Source organism: Halictus rubicundus, chromosome 2, assembly GCF_050948215.1.
Source record: "Halictus rubicundus isolate RS-2024b chromosome 2, iyHalRubi1_principal, whole genome shotgun sequence".
NCBI lineage: Eukaryota > Metazoa > Arthropoda > Insecta > Hymenoptera > Halictidae > Halictus > Halictus rubicundus.
Window position 1 is genome coordinate 16,364,893 of NC_135150.1, and position 20,993 is coordinate 16,385,885.

General features: G+C 41.7%; 1 protein-coding gene and 1 long non-coding RNA gene across 3 annotated transcripts in view; both read left to right on the plus strand.

Annotated features, from left to right (window-relative positions):
- Shab (Shaker cognate b) overlaps nt 1-13,367 on the plus strand; it is a 73,451-nt gene extending 60,084 nt beyond the window's left edge. For both annotated transcript variants that reach the window (XM_076805637.1, XM_076805638.1), the window contains 4 exons: nt 68-301; nt 7,295-7,505; nt 9,772-10,167; nt 11,216-13,367. In XM_076805637.1, the coding sequence (XP_076661752.1) occupies nt 68-301; nt 7,295-7,505; nt 9,772-10,167; nt 11,216-11,469 (1,095 nt within the window). In that variant the 3' untranslated portion in view covers nt 11,470-13,367. The remainder of the gene's footprint in view (nt 1-67; nt 302-7,294; nt 7,506-9,771; nt 10,168-11,215) is intronic.
- Nucleotides 13,368-14,396: 1,029 nt separating this feature from the next.
- Nucleotides 14,397-15,573, plus strand: LOC143365460 (uncharacterized). The gene is made up of 2 exons (XR_013084545.1): nt 14,397-14,862; nt 14,902-15,573. It is a non-coding gene; the product is annotated as an uncharacterized LOC143365460 (long non-coding RNA).
- Nucleotides 15,574-20,993: the final 5,420 nt, after the last annotated feature.

Below are 20,993 nucleotides of genomic sequence, written 5' to 3' on the forward strand. Positions count from 1 at the left end.
GGCACATCCGGGCCATTAAGAGGCAATCGACGCTGATCGCCGATAACGTAATTATATCGGTTCCCAGGGCGATCTGACCGAGGAGGCGGCGGACACCAATAATCTGTACGTGAACCCGCTCGAGGCCGCCGAGAAGTGCGGAAACAGGGTGAAGAAGTCGGTTTCCGGCGAGATGGCTCGGAACGCGTCCGACGCGTCGCCCAGCGTCGAGTCCTTGAAAGACATTCGTCCCACGAACGAGCCCGGCAAGGTCACGCTGAACGACACGGTGCCTAAGCACAGGAAAATTCGTATTCAACAGGTGAGTGGCCGCCGGTTGGTTAGCTACCTCGGTGTCGATGCGAGCCATGTCCACCTGTGCACGCGTGTACCAACGTTTCGATTTGGAATCGCTGTTCTATCCAGTGTCGCCGGATCAAGACTTGTCCCCCCACTCTAACTTCCCCCTCTACCGCACTAGTCCCTACGCTTCCGGGGCCCGCGGAAGCCTGCGGTCACGTGACGCTTTCCGTCTCTGTCCCGCGTACTCCGGTACTGGCAGAGAGGGGGTAACTTCCCCTCGATTCGTGCTCCCTCCCCTCATCTGGCGACACTGGTTCTATCCGCCGAAGGATATCACGCTGCTTTCAGTGTGAGGGACGAAGGATCTTGTCCTGCCAAGCAGAATAGATGGTTCTAGGTCCTAGGCTTCTTTGAAGGCCCCAGGTCCTGGAATCTAGAGGATCAAAGGGCTACCATCTTGACTAAAACCCTGCCATTTTAGGGAATTTTTTTTAAGGATAATCAATCTGAAAAATTCCGGATTTTACAGTGATATTAGCTGTTAACTCTATTCTCCAGTTTTTCTCACAGCAAAATATTAAAAGTTGGTTTTCGAAACGGCCTTTTATTGGTACGTCAGTAAAGTGGCATTATCTCCAAAATTGTCTGCTCTGCTTCGCAAGACGAACGATTGAAATCACCGATGCAGGTATCATCGACATATAGATTTGATTTGATTTCGACCGAGACTGTCGGTGGTTTCAATTATAATTGACCTCCTGCCGGAGGGCGAATTGTATCGAACGGGGAAATTGGTGCGAACGATTCTGCAGGGTGTCTCCAAAGCGTCTGGTTAAGTTATGGCAGCCGTGTTCTGTGAGATAAAGTCCCGAGGAAATTGTATACAGAATGTCTAAAAAAGAACGTCTTTAAAAATCAACAATTTAGCTTTATTATAAAAATTGTAAATTAAAATTGTTTGTAATATTTTGCTATCTACAAGATTTTTCGCACGAACACTGGACCCTGTATGGAATTTTCTACCGTCGCATAGAAGATACCTTGCCATAATTTAGCCGGAGGATTTCGAGATTCCTTCTGTGTACACGGATCTGTATTATATATTTATGAACTTTTTGACTCGACAGGCTACTGTGCATGACGAATATTGCGTTTATTGTTAACACTTCTCGTGCCACTATTCGTGCCACCCGATCCTAAGCTCAGGCGACGAGGCGAGCGTAAGGTTTTTCGGTACGGTAACAATAAAAACGAACTTCAATCGACTTCGATTCGTCAAGAACACGAAACAAGCTTCCGCGAGTAATCGAATTTTAGAACTCCAACGCACGACTCCTGTTTTCTTTTTTCTCTTTTCGTTCGTTCAGACAGTTATTTATTCGCGCAGAGAATGTATTCATCATTATGTTTCATAGTCCTACACGGCGCGATAGCACGCACGAAACATTTTCGTTCTGTTCGTCGATAAGTTTTCAGGTCAGTAGGACCCGCAAATTTCGTAGCGCAATATTCTTTCGTACGTCCTCGCTGGATTTCATTCGTTTATGGCAAATAGAAAGCCAATATTTGCATGTCCCTCGAGCATAGAATGGACAACGCTACAAACTTTTTATTAGTTGATACGTATGTCACTTTTGTTTCATAGTGTTCCTGAAACTTGCTTCATTTCTCGATCGTCGAACCAGGAACAGCCCTTGGAATATTTCGATTTTGATGTTTGAGAGTAATAACGATAAACTGTGTAAATATTTAACAGATGTTTTCTTATATGCAAAATTCAAACATGCAGATCATCAGTTTACTTGTAGAAGAAGACAATGTAAAATAATTGCACTTCTTTTTACTATACAATACAATAATCGGTACAATAATCAGTTTATAAATATAAAGTAATTAGACCACACTACGTTTCGCGTCTCCAAACTTCAAGAACGTGATTTCTCGCTTGTATGTAGAGCTTGTTGCATTTTTTTGCATTAGTAAATATCAGCCAATGCAATGATGAAATTGATGGAAAATATACTGTAATTGATTTTTAATTAAGAATGGATAGAATACAATTTGAGCGCACGTTATAAAATAGAAAAGTAAGTATAAGAGTAATAGTAATAATAACTTTGTCAGTTCATCGGCTGATCTTATATGTTTCTTAATTTTTGTGGCTCGATCGACGCGCAAGACTCTAGGAATGGGATCAAGTTCGTTAAATCAATTGTGAAATAGTCTCTACGGTAAGGGACCCAATTACTGAGGGGTTACCACTTACTGTGACTATATCAATTATACTTATTTTCAAAGCATACTGAATATTAAAAAAGAGGTATTCAATTTTTTAAATGTTCTGTATAATATTTTTTAACTACTATAATACTATAATATTATAATATTTTAATATTTTTTTAATATTCCTATTTTTTTTATTTTAATATTTTTATTATTATAATATTTTCTTAATATCATATCAGGCACAGTAATTGATACCCCCGCAATAATTGGGTCCCTACACTCATTTGTCAAACAAAGAGAGAAATATACAGGAAAGAAAAACTTCGTAACAGTAAAAACTTTTTGTTGCGTTTACAAAGTTGCCATACAATAGTGAGAATGTGTGAAGACATAATAACATAAAAGTAGAGGAAATATTAAAGAGTGCTTCAGACAGCTATAAAGCTTTTTAACATTTCCCTCCGTTGCAACCCGTTGTTGAAGCAATAAGAAAGAAAAATAAACAGGTGGTTGAGTTTCCGTGACAAAGGTACGCTCGTGCACGCATACGAGATGGTAAATTTCATAATAAACAACTAATGGACCATGGCTACGTCTGCGAGACGAATAGGACGAGTCAACTGTTCCGTTTCTCGCGATTTCTATTCTATAATTCATAACTCTTTCGATTTCTCTCCGACGGCGTTCGCGTTTGCTCACAAAAAGAATCGATGCCACTCGGTGTACACACTTGATCTCATTCCCAGCAGCCCCCGACCCTCCCCGTCGCACCCCTGGCCCCTTGAAAACTTCCTTGGCGAATACAGCGTCCTTTTGGACCTATATCTACGTATTATCACACAAAATTTGCATAAAATATCGTATTGAAATGCTACAATATAATTTATATAATGCGGTATAAATTGCTCGTTCAATAACAGGCGAAAATTCCTTTTGAACCATAAAGTATCAACTACAAATGATTTTAACAAAATTACAATCCTTCTTGCGAGTGTAAATGATTTTGATCTGCGTTTATCTTCAATTGAGATGTATAATTAGAGATAAAAATATTTACTTATAATAAAAGGAAAATTGAAGTTTCATGAAAAAATACATTTATTGTATAGGAAAGTCTTAGCAACTTTAATTTTAGCATTTGACTACACCAAGTAGATAATTTATTATGGGCCCGAGAGGACCCTGATTCTCCTTGCGAAACAATGCTCCAATAGTTAGAGCTATTTTTTCGAAAGAAGAGACCTAACGCACTGCAAAAGTTAGAATGATTGTCATAATAATCATTCCAGGCTCGAAACACACGAGCTACTATAGTATAGCGGACTGTTTTACAAGGCTGTGTAGTTACTATGGCATAATGTAAAATTGACTGATGCAATCGAGTTTAAACTTACAATATGTCAACATTAATGTTGCTTTTATATAACTACCCACTCGGTAGAGGTCTATCTCCTAGAACAAAAGTTAGAGACACGGTATAACTTATTTATTAACGGACCCCTTCAAAAATGTTCTACAGTGGCAAAAAAATATCAATATTTTTGAGTCAAACTTTATTTTTAGCCACAACATTTTGTGTCTCCTTTTTAACGATGAGGAGCATTAATTATTTAAAAATTCGGTTAATTGTAGAAAACGGGAGCTAAGCAGTAATTTTGTTCCTCCTTAACCCATTTGCATCATAAGGAAATATGAAAAGAAGGCCTTTATCACCAAACTTTTTTTTTTATTATATACAATTTATTATGTACAAAAAGGACTACAACTAAAAGAACTTGATATTTCAGCATTACAAGAAAAAATCAGAATTACTACTTTCATCTCCAACAACACCCTCCATTTCTATTTTGTAGCTAACGAATAATGATAGTGACCAACAAAGTTGAGCGTATATATAAGCTAATGATGCAAATGGGTTAATCATTTTGATAAGTTGAAGACCATACATCAATATTCCTAAATTCACTTAATCTTTCTACCTTCTCATTTTAGTATTGAATACAATCCTCAGTCTGATTGCGACTATCAGTGTCACCAATCGGATCGAGGGATTTCTCGGGTAACTAACGGAAGAAATGCTATAGTAAGAGCTCGAGTGACGTGACGAAGCTATAGTTTAGTCCAGCCGAGACAGCGACGTCGCGATGCGTGCGGAGAGTGGGGATCCAATCACGATCCTCCAGTGCGGATCGTGACGTCACTGGGTGCCCCCACTATTGGTACGTTGGTGGGGCAATTCTCGGCACGTGACGTCACGTGCTCCCAGTTTCCGCGGGGCGGGTCCCGAGTCTCTTCTTTCGAGAAACTTAGGCCCTAGAGTTTAGCGTGTCCTTGTCCGATAGCGAGGCTGCCCGAACCGCACGAGCTCTGACCGGCGTGTCATCACTGCTTTTTTCAGTTTCACGAACCGTCAGGATCACAAACGGAGCACAGTTGAACGAATCGCCGAGGGCGAATCGTGCGTTACCGAATCGTACGGCCTGCTGCTCGCCAGAGAGAAGGGGGTCCAAGCACAGCACAGACACACAGAACATTGCTCTCGCGCGCTCCGTCCGAAAACCGACAAAACAAAAAGACAAAATCCCACACAGACTAGAGAGAGAGAGAGAGAGAAAGAGAGAGAAAGGGAGAGAAAGGGAGAGGACAGGGCTGTCGAAATAGCCCGACCGAGATCACACACCCCAGGGGCGCCCTTAGTCCCGATTAAAAGGCCCCGTGGGGCGAGTGGCAGCTAGAAAAACCGACTCGCCTGATGCTTCGCTCGGCGAACGATTCATTTCCGGTATCGTTGACTTTTTCCTGCCACCAGAACAGCTACAGCTTCACACGATCACGTTCATCGACGATGCCTCCGCTTGTCTCGCACCCCATCACGCTTCCATCTTCGTCCACGCTCTCTTTCTCTTTTTTTCTCGTTCGTCTTCTTTACACGAACACACCCGAAACCGTCCTGGAAAGATGCTTTTCTGAACGTTCGTATGAGCCGACGTGTGGTGACGCTTTGAGTCCTTCCAATCAGAGATTGGAAATAACTTTAAACTAGATTTGCTCGGAAGTTCCCGTTCCTAACGCAACACCTTTACCCCCTGAGCCCTTTAGTTAGATAATTAATTGCTCACCGAAGACATTTCGAGGATAGCTAAGCCAAAAGTCTTTGCATAGCGTTCTTATGAAATCTGCAGTCTCGGTTAAACTTCAATTTGGCGGTTAAACGATTAAAAAAAAAATTATTACATGCCATCTGTGATCCGTGATTAATTGTGTTATTATAGTAGGAATCAAGGTGATCGCTAATTGATCTAGAATTTTGTGTTTATTCAGACAGCGATCCTCAACTAGCGAGACAGATCACTTTTTAAGTGAAATATTTTTCCAATCGCTGTTTCCGCTTTTTTTTTTATAAACCGTAACCGAGCCAGAGTAAATGTCCCAAGGGACGATGACGTCGAGCCCAGTGCCAACGAAATTTCTCCATCGAAATGTGTCGCGTCTCAGGGGAACTAGTTTCAGGCATATCACCTTGATTGCTAAAAATAAGTTTCGGAGAAGCTTTCGTAAATAGAGCCTCATCATTTTCGCAACAGACCGCAGTACTTCAATTCTATCCGATCGGGGAGAACGGTGACAGCATTCCGAACTTTCACAAATTCACGACAGTGACTGCACGCTTTAAGGCTTATCCTCAACGGGAGAGGATCGCGAGGAATAGACTGAACGTTTAAACCTTCAAGTAAATGGACGGTACAAAATCCTGTAAAACGACCCCTCGTTTTCGAAAAGCTCCGAGAGGCAAGCAGGAAAATCATATGATCGATGTTATTCCAATTTGCAACGCGAAACCGGAAGGAACGGTGTTCTCCATTTTGCTTCGGCGATAAATGTTCTATCGCTCATTCAGTGTTCTATCGAGTATGTACAGTGAGTTCTCGATATATGTCAACGACACGGGTCTTGCCAGCGTCATGTATCGTCTAGGACACATACCCGAGTCGTATTATGTTTACACTCCTTGGTGTCCGAGGCCTCTCGGTAGTGGGGATAATTCCGCGACGTTTATCATCCAGGTGTTGGCGACATATACAGAGAAATCACTGAATCGTCGACACAGGAAATGGCGGAATCTTTAATTCTGAAAATAGTCTATGAAAATAGTTTCATACGCCGACTATTTTGCGCGTTTTATTAAATTTTTTTATTCATCCCTCCGGGCAAGAACATTACTCCATTGCTTTGTTGTGAAGATAGTACTCGGTCGAGGAAACAAAATGGCGAACACAGCTGATCGTACAGCTTTAAATAACATCTACACCGTTTTATTTATCTTCCAAGAGCAGGCTCACAGAAAATCCGTGATAACTTACGTACCTAAGAGCTACCATAGATAGTACAAAGAACGAAACGAACGATTCAAATCCCGCCTGGTTAAGAACACGTGACACCCGACGAACCTGAAAATGCTCAAACGTTTGATGACATAACCACCATCGTCGACCGAAAGTGGGATTCTTTCCGCAAAACAGTGATGCAAAGAGACTTGGTCCCATCGTGCTCCTCGGCCTGATCCCCGAGAAGGATCAGAAAGGACTCGTAGAGCGTCCCTCATTAACCACTCACAGCCCCTAATCGTTGCTTCTCAGTCGATCACCCTCCATCGAACGAGCATATCCCGCCCTTTTCGAGAAAGGGTCGGCCTCGGATCTGTGTATAACTGCGTGTGCTAACGAAAACAGCCGGCTGGCGCGCGTGTGCGTGTCGCGTATTAGTTATTCGACGCGGCTGATTGCAGAGCGTGAGACTTCGCGCACAGTTTATCAACGACCAGGAAAACATAGCGGCGCGTAACACCGCGAAAGAGGACCATCTGGAGAACAACAATTATTACGCGGGCCTGAGAGGGGGCAGACCGTTCCCGGCGACCAACAGCAGCCTGGTCTCGGCTACGAGGATACTGAATCAGCACCTTTTCGGGTCTGCCAGCGGACCCAAACAGTACACAGGTAACACTCATCCTATCTATCCCCGGTGTACAGTGCATTCTCGATATATGTCAACGACACGGGTCTTATAGCGTCGTGTATCGTAGACATACCCAAGCCGTATTATGTTTACACTCCTCGGCGTGGCCCCTCACGGGGTATATCCTGCGGTAGTGGGGATAATTCCGCGAAGTTTATCATCCAGGCGTTAGCGACATTTATAGAGAAATCACTGTATATGTTTTGTGCTTGGTAGGTTTAGTGTTAATGTCCTGTTGAATGAATGGGCGGAGCCACTGTTTTCAATATCCAGTTTGTGGAATGCTGAAGCAGTCAACTTCGTGCATCAAAATTTACAAAGCAATTTTTGTAGTAACGCGCTCGGATATAATATAACAAAAAGGTTTTATTAACAGAATAGTAGGGAGTATACGCGTGGACGACGTTTATCGTCCAGGCTTTGGCGAAAAATATAGAGAAATCACTGTTTTTAATCATTTCCCACGAAAGTATTTCTCTTCTATAGCTTCGCGTGCCAAGTAATGTGAGATGGATGGATGGATGTGTGTGTGTGTGTGGATGGATGAAGGGAGAGCGGCGGGGACGCGAGATAAACAAATAAGACGAACGCTATAAAAGCAGGGCACACGGGCATCGGGGGCAGAGTAACGATAGAAATACAGGGTGAGAGTCGTATAGTCGGGTTTTGTCGAAATAATCATAGTCGAGTCAGTAAAGTTTAGGATTAGAGTCGTGATTGTGACTGCCTAGGTGTGTTTGGTGTAAAAAAGTCGTGTGTGAAAATAAAATAAACAAATAGCAGTGTCAACGGGTTGTGAATTATATTTTATATTGCCAATAAATATCTGCGTACCCAGTCAGACGGCTTTATTCCTACAGTAACGTGTAGGACAAAACGTTCGAAGAACAATTAGAAGAAAGTATCAAAGTCGTCACACACGATCCGTCTTGTCGTCCTTTTTACTTATGCAGTCATGAATATAGGTAACGCAAGACGGAACATAGTTGAACCCACTCGGGTTTAATATAATATATAAGGTGTCCTGAAAATGTTGTACTTCCTTGAAGGGAGAGATTTCTGATGACATTTGAAGTAATTCTTTCCTTTACGAAAATCTTCTCCGTGGCTCTGTTCAGGAGTTATTAACGAAAAACACGGACCAATCAGAGCGCGGCTGCTGCGGACGGAGTCCGGCTCGGCCAATGCCAACGCTACACTCAGCGGGGCCCGTCGCCGAGCCGCACCCCGTTTGCTGTAACCGCGCGGTGATTGGTCCGTGTTTTTCGTTAATAACTCCTGAACAAAGCCACGGAGAAGATTTTGGTAAAGGGAAGAACTACTTCAAATGACCTGAGGAATCTCACCTTTCAAGTATAACATTTTTGGAATACTCTTTAGAGTTTCTTGTCAAATTTAAGAGAACGTGGCTGATGTGCAGGGAGAAAAACTGCAGTGGCTATCATTACAAAGAAAAAAAAACTAATTAGAGATCGTGAGGGAAGCGGTCAAAAACAGTATTTACCGAATTCAGATTAAAATTTGAAGATTGGTTTGATTATGTACCTACGCACGAGTGAAGACGTTCCCAATGAATAAGTTAAACGCATACTGCCCTGTAAAGGGAAGTGGCTGACTTTCCAAAATGTGAAAGAAATCTGACCTTGAAAAGTGGCTGATTTTCAAAAATTGTGATGTACCAAAAGGCAGCTTGAAAATGTTTTTTTAACCTAGTTCTCTCAAAGAAACAACTCGTTGGCTCACGACTGAAATTTCTATTGAAGGATACATAAAAAAATCCTTAGCACAAACTTAAAAAAAATTACGGAATAATCGCCAGTAGATAATGGGATTAACATCGCCATAATTACTTCTTCCTATAAAATCATCCCCTGTCTGACAGTACCATCGGATCGGAAAGAGCCCGCGTATTTAATCGAACGTCTACCACGAAGGAATCGCATTTTTACGCGGCGATTAAAAGGGTCAATTACCTTCCCCGAAGATTGACGTAATCGTTTTCCCATTTTCCCGGCGATACCTCTCGCGGGTATCGGTCATCGTTTCGATTCCACCCCCCGCGCGCTTGCCACCCTCCCGTAACTGGTTCGGTGGTTGCGAGATGATTCGGGCCACGTCCGGTCGTCGATTCCACCCTCCCTATCGATTCCGGTGGTATTTCTGGGTCAGTCGGTATTCAGGGTAACCCGGTGAGCACGGGGTGTATACATACGTATACACGGCAGGTGAATCGAATGGTAATTTCAGGAACGGGCACCACCGAGAGCAAGCTCTCCCTGTCCGCGGACTCGATCGACGGCGAGGGAGTGCCTTTTATCGACAGACACCGGGCGATCTCGAAGTCGATCCTGAAGAAGTCCGAGAGCAGCAACAATTACTACAACACCGGCTGCGACTCGGACACCGAGAAACTGATCACCGACAACGCCTCCACGATCAGCATGTGCGACAACGAGACCGGCAGCGGCACGGACACGACGAAGACCAAGCAACCTGTTTCGCCGTTGCTCTCCAGACAGGTCCTCGAGTCGATCTTCCGCACAAACAACAACCTCGAGAGGGAGGACGAGGCGGCGGACCCTACCGAGGAGAAGAGCTACGTGTCCAAGATCACCAGGTCGATATTCGATGACGTCCTCGAAGGTACTCGTTTCCCTTTTTATACGCCGGCGACACTCGATCGTAATACAACAGAATGGAAAATATAAGTTATTGAATAAATCTATGAATAAATATCCTAATTTTAACTTTGAACTTTAATTTAAATACGCTACGAACTATCGACTAGTTCGGCTGTGCAACCCCAGGAATATTAACCTCTTAAGCACGGCGCGCTCGTCCGCAAATCTGTCTCCCAGGTACGGCGCGCCTGGCTACTGAAGGCAGAAAAGCCACTATAGTGGCGTTACCGTTCAAACTGACGCTCTCCACGAAAACCACTATAGTGGCGTACGAGCCAAGACTCCGTAGATTCGCGATAAGGTAGAGTTACTACGTTACCGACAAAAATAGGCGAAAAATGGTTTTAGGTGCCTCAACTTTTCGTCCTTATATGAGGATATTTTTCGCTGGAAAAGGGCTCGTTCGAAAGAGGAAGGTTCAATCTAGCGCACGCTGGTCACGAGCTGACGAGATTATGCAGATATTTGGTAATATAAGCGTTAGAAGTAGGCCAAAAATTGACGATCTGCGTGCCGCGGAATCCAAGCATTTTTATAATATCTCCAACTACAAATTGAGCTATATTTTGTCTTGATTCTCTGCGAAATAAACCCAAAAATAATACAGAGCAAAAAATGTGGCAAGTTTAGTCACAGACTTAGGACCCGTCGGATCAAGAACCAAGACGGATCTTAAGTTAGTGTCTGAAGGCTGTTAACGGAAATTGTACAGCAGTTACCTACCTGCTGTCTCTGCAAAAGTGACGGATGGCGCAAAAGCCACTACAGTGGGTCGACCGTTCAAACTGACGTTTTGAAGTCACTATAGTGGCGTACAGTGCTTAAGAGGTTACGGGATGGGGGAGGGGCTGCTCAAACGCACAGCTCGAAAAATGTTTTCTGAATAGGTCAAATTAAAAGCAAATAATTGATAAATTAACAGGTTAGCTCGATGGCACAAGTAATTGGGACAGGTACCCCAGATTTGCTAAAGACCGATCGTTTGACCGTGAACGTTTTTCGGATTTCAGAAGAGAAGCACACGCAGGACGAGACGCTGACGGAGAACAAGAACAAGGACGAGCAGAAGAAGCCGAAGACGCGGAGCCAGGATAAGGAGGACTCCTCGAAGGACAGCCAGACGATGCTGATACGCTCGTTGCGCCAGTACAAAGTGAAGAAGTCCGGCGGCGACGAGAAGCGACGGTCGAAGTCGAACAATCACGGTTACAACAAAGGCTCCGACGCGAACTGTCTGCCCCAGGAGCATCGTTTCTCGTCGTAGCGCAGTCTGTCTCTGCGCGACATCCTTCTCCCGTCGCTGTACCAGCAGGAGATCGAGTCGCTGTTTATGAACATGTCGTTGTTCGAGACACCGTTCACTTCCTCGGGATCTGCGCCGTGCCGGAGGAGAAAGAACGTCCAGAAAACGGCCGAGTCGACCTCCGTTGTGTAAATACTCGAGAGAACCCGGAAGAGGAGACACGGGCTGGGACCGCGCGGCTTACCGATCTTCGCGGAGCAAGAAGAAGGCGAGGATGAAGACGTCGGTGTCCGGATCGTCTGCGAGGATCCGATGGGATCGAGGAACGAACGGCGCGAGAACGACACGAATAATCGGTAGTAACGATAAGAGTAAACGGTAAGCGCAAGCAGCACTGTAGGCAATACGCTTTTCCCTCGACGAGAAGATTTTCGCACGCACGCCCGCGCAGAAACAGAAACCGCCGACCGATGTCCGTTTGCATCGTCCTCCGTTCGCCTGGCTGTTCGCCGAGGCCCGGGGCTGCTTTGCGTGTCGCGCGAGAAAACGAAAACAAAACAAAACAAAAAAAAAAGAGTAAACCAAAAAAGCAAAACCGCGTTAGTCAGAAACCAATTTTCGTCGCTCGCGAGGGAACACGGACGCGTTCGGAGCCGGTTCCTCCCCCGCCCCGACGATGACGCGAGTGTTCGTTTATTTGCTGAGTGTCTTACAATTACAATTAGATGGTATCGTTGTAATAGGGATGCGTTAGATGGGTCAGACCTGCTCGGCTGGCCCCGCAATCGAAGCGGAAACGTGGCTTGGAAGAGCGTGAAGCGCGTAGACGGTGGCCGCAACTCGACGATAACTGCCGTTCCCGAAGCACCAGTCTTCGTGTTATTTTCGCCCCCCCCCCATCACGTCGGTCATCACGTAGAGCCTTTTAATGAAACTTTGGAGATTTATACGACACCGAAATCGACAGAGTCTCGCCTCCGCACCGCGAGACAGCTGTTGAAACGTTTTTACTTGCCCCGGTATTATAACGTTATACGTACACGTATACAGCTCTTTGATAAATCATGTAGGCCACGGACAGCAACGCGATACGAGTTAACTCCTTTTAGATGAGTGGATTAGAGACGTTACTAGACAGACATGCGGAATAGACTCGACGATAGTCACAAGGAGGTGTTAAAGGCTTCCCCTTAGACGGAAACGTAGGATCAGACGCTTAGGACAGACAAGTAGATTACGATTGTACGCGGCAAGACGAGTAGAACTATACCGTTCGTAGACAGGCAAGTAGATTAGGAGCGTGCCTGTCGGATCAGTAGTGTAGGGACGTAACAGGCAGACGAGTAGAGTAGGGGCGTACCTGTCAGACGAAGCAGGAGATGATGGTAGTCTCTGATCGGACGATCATGCGAGATCGGAGTTAAATGGACCGACGTATCACCGATTAGAACAGTTCGAAGTGTTTTCCAATAGATAAGAGGATTAGGGTAGGTTCGGGTCAGACAGTAGCCTAACATTCGACGTGGATATCGCGAGTAGAATAGCCTCTTCTTGGCCGGACAAGTAGAGTACGCTTCCTTACGTGTCAAACAAATAGCATACGGCCCCTTCGACTAGAGGAATCGATCTCTGTCCTAGCGTAGATCTCAGTAAGTAGATCTCACGATTTATAATTTTCAAACGGAAGGATTGTAAATATATATTTTTAAAATAAGTGTAACGATTCGTTCTATTTCGTTGACGCGATATCGCTTCTAAGCCCCTTTGGTCTCTTCCCCGTTACGAACTTGCAAAGTTTCATTAAACTCGGACTCGTGGACGCTACTCTAATCAATTCTTGCCGGTAGACACTGGGTTTCGTACGGTCCGCGCGGCAAGAATCATTTTTTACATTGTATATATAGCTCGCGGTATTCCTTGTTACATTAATCATTTCTCTGCTCAGTCTTTACTCATCAGCGAGTACACAAGGTAGCGATTAAACTGTAGTTGTACTTTAACCGTGTCGGGTGTTTCAAAGGCGTGTAATAAATTCGTGAAATTAGAGAAGCATGCGCAACTCATGGTTTTGTAATGATTTTTCTATGTACATATGTAGAATATGGAATCTATCGAGCGGACGATTTGTTTCGAATTATTTCGAGAATAGCAAATATTAACGTTGACGGGAGGACACTTGGAATATTGAAAATTGAATATCTGGCGAACAATCGTTTTGCTAATATCTATTTTGTAATTTCATTTGCACCGATACCTTTGAAACATCCTTTGTACCAACAAGGGGCATTGAAATATTCAACACGTATTTTGTTAATCGGGTTGAAAATAAACCGCCAAGTCAGAGATAGGAAAATTATTTTATAATAATCGTTTTTAAGCAACTTTTTTTGTATGTAACACTTTTTTTCGTTGGTTATTAACATAGTAAATCTTCCCATTCCCAACTTTATAAATTGTTTTCGCGAGTATGAGAACCAGCAGCTATAAAAAAAATACATGTTAAATATTTTTTGACACGCATGTCCGATCATGATCGACAACTTTTGAGGAATGTTCCTTGCAAGTTAGCTGAAAAATAATTCCAGTTGAATATTCTACCGGTTCCATTTAATACTCATCCGTTTCTTCCCGGATTAACAGAGTTTCTTCCACGTTGCGATTAACGTAACATTATCTCGAATTTCATTTAATTAACACCAGCCATCAATTCCAGAGAGTTGTATCCACCTGGTCACGTTTCTCCACGCAAAACGCAGTTCGGAGCGGAAGTTATATTGTAGCGCGACTGCTCTTCTAGAACCGGAAGTCCGGTCGCACGCACGAACACACAGTTCGTGCCGGTTGTTCATAACAAGCAAACTGCAAAATTCATGCATTCCTGACAAAAATGAACGTTTATCGAAACAGCCGATCTCCACTTTCTATTTTCGAAAATTTAATCCATAAACAATCTATGCAATGGCAACGTTTACGTATTTATAACATAAATGCATTTTTAGTTCAGATACAGTTCACATAAATTTTTAGTAAACTATATTCGTGGATTTATTGGACACTGAAACAAAATTAATTGCTTAACAATTTATCTACCGGAAGTAAATGAATCTCAATAACTTTCTTTTCAACAATGATTTGAGAAGTTGTTAAATTATAACGTATTTGTACACCTAATATTTTATACATATATACATTACAATGTATTTGTACATCTAATATCATTCGTAGTGAATTTATTGATTACGTACAAACAAGAAAAATATTTTAAAAAAATAATCTCTGCCACTTTCTATATATTTGCTTCATCTCACAAGTGATTAATGAAACCCAACATGGCGGATACAAGATTTGAATTTGTAAAATGGGTAAGGTAAATTTAATGCAGTGGGCGTACTAAAAAGATTTAAGGACATCAGCGTATTGGTTTCAGCTTAATAAAGTAATTAAAAGAGGAAGACAATTTTTGTCTCGCTTCTGTGTCTTGCAATCAATGCAAAAATTTTTTATTTTGCATAAAGATCCGCAGTTTAGAATAATAAAGTTATATTTGATTAATCGTGGGGGTCACGAACGAATTTGTCCGCCTGTTATTAATTCGAAAAATTTGTCGAACCATGAACGAAATCGCTGCCGCTCTTGAACAATTTATCTCCAAATTCACAACTGTTGATCCGTGGTTCAAAAAAGACTGTTAGAAACTTGCCGAATGAAATGTTAATGAAAATAAAAGCTGCATTATTCGAAAGTTCGTACGTTGTACAAATGCGTGGAGTTTGCAGTCTGCGTTCCGCAACCGAGAAAAAATCCTGTGCAAGCTTCGCGCAGAGACAATGCGGTGATCGCGAGCGCGCGAACCCCTTGTTATATTCTAACCGCAGGCAACGATCATGTTTTCCACATGAGGAGATTTTACACCGCTGTTTTAACGACGAGAAAAACGACAGGAGAAATTTGTCGGCTCGTTGCTCTTCGCCGACACGATCTCGCGAGAAGGTGAATTTTAACACTGGAAATATCGACGTTCAACGTATGCACGCCTACTTCTACAAGGGTTGCAGACGACAACACCATCGCGGAACAAGACACATAACAAACAAATAAAAAAAAAAAAACAAAACAAAAGAAAAACTAGCAAATAAATCGATTTATTCGCGCGTGTCGCAGGTCTCTCGGAAAAGAAACGCGTTCTCGTAGAACGTTTAGAAGATGTTGAAGAGGTGGTTGACTGCTCGGTGGTTCTAGTGTTAACGCGCGTCATTTAGGACGGATACAGATCTTGTCGCGTGCTCAACTAAATTCCCCTCGGTTTCTTTTCCCCCGTTCCCGAAGAGTCGCGGGGCCCCTTCTCCTCTGTCGAGGAGACAGATTTTTCGCATGATTTTGTGCGAGAAGAACGAACGCTTTTTCGTTTCCCCTTTCGAGCCTCGCCGCAGATCGATCGTCTAAGTTCACGGCTAACGGGTCTCTCCGATATTTTTCGACGAGTCATCAGTGAAATACATATCTCTAAACGGCATTTCTATTCATCGTTATGGTAGACCTAGGGAATCGAATAACTGTACAGTCGCCGGGTTTAACGAACAAAAAAAGTCTAAAGCATACGAAGAGGAGGGAAAGAAAGAAAAATGAGTTGATACCTTATTCTCCGCGCGGTTGCGGCTGTTCGGGGATCATTGTTATGCTGGTGGTCGGATGTTCACGCCTCGAGTATTTTTTAACATGTTTAACGTTGTTTTCGACATCGTATACGAGCCGCGGGGAGGACTATTCTGAAAATCGAACGTTCCAGCGTCGACTTTACTTTTGTAACGATCGCGTCGCTGTCGTGCTGCGGATTTCGCGCGTTCACAGCGTTCCGGGATTATCTGACATTCCGTATAGCGAGAAGTGTACGATAAGGTTTTAGAAAAATTTTGTTCCCTCTTCGAATTTCGAAATTTTCGCTGCATATCAGCGGACACCGACGCGTGCACAGAAATTCGCAGCCCGATCGCCGTGTTATGTATTTCTAGTACGTCGCAGACTGGGCGAAAATGCCATTTTGGCGCTCTAAAATAATAACTTCTAAACTATTAGAGACAATTGAATGAAATTTAATAGGTAAAAGGGTAACATTTATAGCTTTAAATTGCAACAAAAACCAATTTGAATTTACACGGTGTTTATTAATTACACAGGTTTTCAACAAATTATAGAATAAGTGGAATTAATATACCTGTTCTTCTGCATTAATATTCCTGAAGTAACTCTGTAATTTCTGGTAGATTTGTTGCAAGTTGTCGCAAATGAATTTTTTTGCATTGTTTGGTCAACTAATCATAGTTTATCACAGTATAGTCGGTGCAAGGTTCTATTAGGTTCCGGCTGAGATGTGCATGTTTATAGTTCAAATTCTAATATTATTGTTATTAATAACAATTACTTCTTTCAAAATCGTTTGAATCCTAGAAGATGTAAGCTTTCGTATTGTCTAAACCCAACTCGGGTGGGTCGTGGTGGGGGGATAAAAAAATGTTTTTTCGGATTTGCTTCCTTTGGAATGTTTTTAAAATATCCCAATCACTCATTTATTTACAAACAAAAAAAATTTTCCATTTTCGAGCGCCGAAATCGCGTTTTCGCCCACTGTTCGTCGGAGCACAATGTTCAATTTCGTCGAGAGTTTTGTGAGAACGTTCCAAAAGCAATGACATTAGTCTGAGAATGTATTTTCGTTTCTACGATTAGCTACACGGGAATATTAATTTATCGAATAGTATATTAATAAACGTAATAACGTGTACATATCTTAGATTTACCGTTTCTAAAGCAACAGAATAATTTACAGCGTAACGACATAGTATTAATCGAAATAAGCTAAAGCGGCTGTACATAGAGTAACCTTGTAAAGGGTGTCGCCGGATAAGGGGGTCAAAAGTGTACCCAAACCAAAGTGAATTTGCAATGGGTCGTTCGATAGCTTGTCCAAAGAAAATACTCTGTGCCAATTTTTAACCCTGTATGTCGACATGGGGTGTAGTAATGGGGTGACGAAGAAAATCAGGTTTTTTCGAAATTTCTCTTACCCTCTTCAATTGAAAATTATGAAAAAAGTGAGGCACATTTTAGCTATTAGATTGCACATCTATGAATTTTTTCAGAATTTTTAGCTTCGAAACTGAATTTTAAAAAATAAACAGAAAATAAAAAACGACGTGCCTCTACTTTGAAAAACCTGAAAAAATTATATGTTAACAACCACAACGAGATGCTAATTAAAAAACATAAACTTAGTTTCTCATAACTTCTACAAGAAATGGGTATTTCAAGATTCTTTTTATTTTTTTAAATTTGGTTTTGAAGCTAAAAATTCTGAAAAAATTCATTGATGTGCATTCTGATGGCTAAAATATGCATGATATTTTTCAGAATTTTTAATTGAAGAAAATAAGAGGAATTGCGGAAAAACCTAATTTCCTTTGCCACCCCATTACTACCCCCATGTCAACATGTAGGGTTGAAAATTGGCACATAGTATTTTCTTTGGATAGACTATCGAATAGCCTATTGTAAATTCAATTTGCTATGGTGGCACTTTTGACCTCCATATCCGGCTACACCCTTTATGTGATCATTTTGTTATTATTACCACGACGTTTTGTGTTCGTAACAAATAATGGAAAATCTAAATTTTGAAAAGTAATTATTGAACGTAGATCACTTCCCAACGAAACCTAAGTTCGCGAGAACCCATTGACATTTATTGACGCTGCTGATTAGTTACTAATATTATCAATATTGTTATCAATATCCTCTTATCAGATATCTAAGTAATAATATTCAATAGTATTATTAAATAAGTCATTAGTAACGTCATTCAATAATAATGCTAGTCACTACATTAGGCTAATGGAAAATGAACGACGGTTTAAGATAATTCTATGAAAGTGCTCTCCATGGTATAACCAGAGAACAGTGTTGCGTTTCTTCCATTGTTTTTATATCGTGAACAGCATTGAAGTTTCTATTATATTTACCAAGCAGCGCACCAAATGAAAATATGTCTATGAAAACCATTACAGAATTACAATCTAACGCTTCCCATGTGTTAATACGATGATCAGCCATTTGCTTTCGATCAATCTATTTGAGTGATATTAATATTAAACGTTGAACGGCAGAGTATGTTTCTGATGTGCGATTTCGTAAAAGTGTTTCACAATTTCCGCTATGTTATTATATGGTGAAACCAATTTTGATCGTCCAGCGAGAAAACTTTCAGAATGGTCCTCGCGTACGAAATAACATTGATTGTTTCTAATTGTTACGGCGTTGTATTTATTATTCGCGGGAAACCCACACGGTCATTGTAGCCGAAGTTTTTTCGTACGTATCATAAGAAACAGAGTTGGGCAAAACATAATCCGCATAATGATCAAAAGAAACGAGTGAAAAGAAGCGAGAGAAATAATCAAAACGAATATGGCCACTAGGTACGATCGACTTGTTAATTATTCATCACGAGATAGATGCAGTGAACACTTTTCTAATTTATTTACCATTAATTCTACATTAATTCTTCAATTAATTCTAAATTATTTTCACATCCAAACGTACAGATTTCTGTTTTACTTTTAATTTATCTGTTTCACTTGAAGCTGACTTTTCTTACTGCGTTCGACCGAGGGTTGAAAATTCAATTGTTTAAAATACAACAAAATTTCTGTACACCAACTTTCGCTGCTGAATCACGTTTCCTTGACCTCTTCGGAACATTTGGATCATTCTGTCTTGAATTATACACGGAAAAATGTCTGAGAAAATGTCCACAGAATTTTAGAAAGGTCCTAGTACGTCACCGCGCCGATTATGATTTACGATCGCAGAGCGTGCCGATCAATTTGCCCAACTCTGGCAGAGAAGCTGGATCTCGGTATCTCGGTAATCGCTTGGAGTCGCTCCGGAGTAAATCAATGTCTTCTGTGAATTAACATAGTCGGAAGTAGAAAGTTCCTAGAGAAATTGTACAGAACGTGATTTATTGTTTATTATCGTAATTGTACATTTAGCACAGTTTAGCGGTGACCATAGTACAAAAATGCGAGCCACGACCGTAGGTAGACCGTGGCGGGAGTCGGCCAATGAGTAAGCATGATACGGCGGTTCGGGAAAACTGAAAATATAGTCCGCGGAGGCGAAACGACACGAAAACAAAAAGACATGTTCCCTTTCTCTTCTCGACGCCGACTATACCGTTTCGAGATTTGTTGATTCGTTGTTACCGGTCCCAGGCGTAACGACGATAATTATCCGACAATTGGGCCGTCCGATTCCCAACCGGTGCTAAACTAAACTAAGCTAAACTAAAAAATTTTGCGAATTTCAAAGTCACTTCTAAATTTAAGTAATTTATTTAACACTAGGTTTACGGGACCCGTCAAAATGGCGGGTTCTAATATTTTTAATTTACTATTATCGAGATTGTCAAGATGCATCCATGAGGAAGTATTCAACAAATTTATTTCCTTGGGTTTTTCTATTCGAGAAGGGTAAAAAATTTGGATAGATACATCCTTGTTATTCTTCTAAAATAATATGAAATAGAAATTTTTAGTGCTCCGTAAATCTAGTGTTGATCAGATCAAAAGTTGACATGTGCTTTATAACTAAAGGTACGCTGCATAGAAAATTAATTTTTACATCTGGACAAATAATTTCTGGAAATTAAAGTGGAATTCGAAAACCAGATTTACACCAGGTGAGACCAGAACGGCCCAATTAGCATGTTGGCTGCCCAAACGTGCACCACCAACGCGATATTGTGATAAGGATACGCCTGTTTCGGTTGTTTTTACTGTTAAGAATATGAATGTTTACCAGTTGACTTGTACGCGCATTATTTGCATCGTTGTTCTGTCGCCAGTTTTGTGTATTCACGAGGTTGCAAACGTCACTGTCCACGAATCGAACGTTTCTTCGAGCGATTCAATGGTGCTGGACGCCGGTGACCACCGTGGCAGTCAACGTGTCGATCGGTAAAGCACAAAAGGATACTGAAAAGCGCAAAATAATTTTCTAACGCATATAATGTTATCGGAAAGCGATTTATATGCAAATCGATCGCCCCTTCTCGTCTCTACAATCACGAGAGTACACCTTGCTCATCGACATCGATTTACGCCTTTGAAACTGTTTGATTGGTCCATGCGAAACCGCCAGTCACGTTTCCTTCATTCAAAAAAATATTTCAAGGTACAAATTAATTTCGAAGTTCGAAAAGAAATCGGTTCGACGAAATGTACTCTAGTCAAATTTGAAAAAAAAAATGTTATTTGAACGTGTTTTCTTTTGCAAACGGCGGTTTCATATGCATTAGCCCGATGCATCAGGTCATTCCATATGTAATATTGACTTCATTTTTTTTAGGTACTTAAAACTTAGGTGCTTTTTAGGTTCGGTCTCTTTTTGAAGAATTCAAAAATTAAGAGAATTATAATTGTGGAAAGGGAGTATTGGCACACAAGTGATTATAGTTAACCGTAGCTATTCATTTTACACCACAATTAACA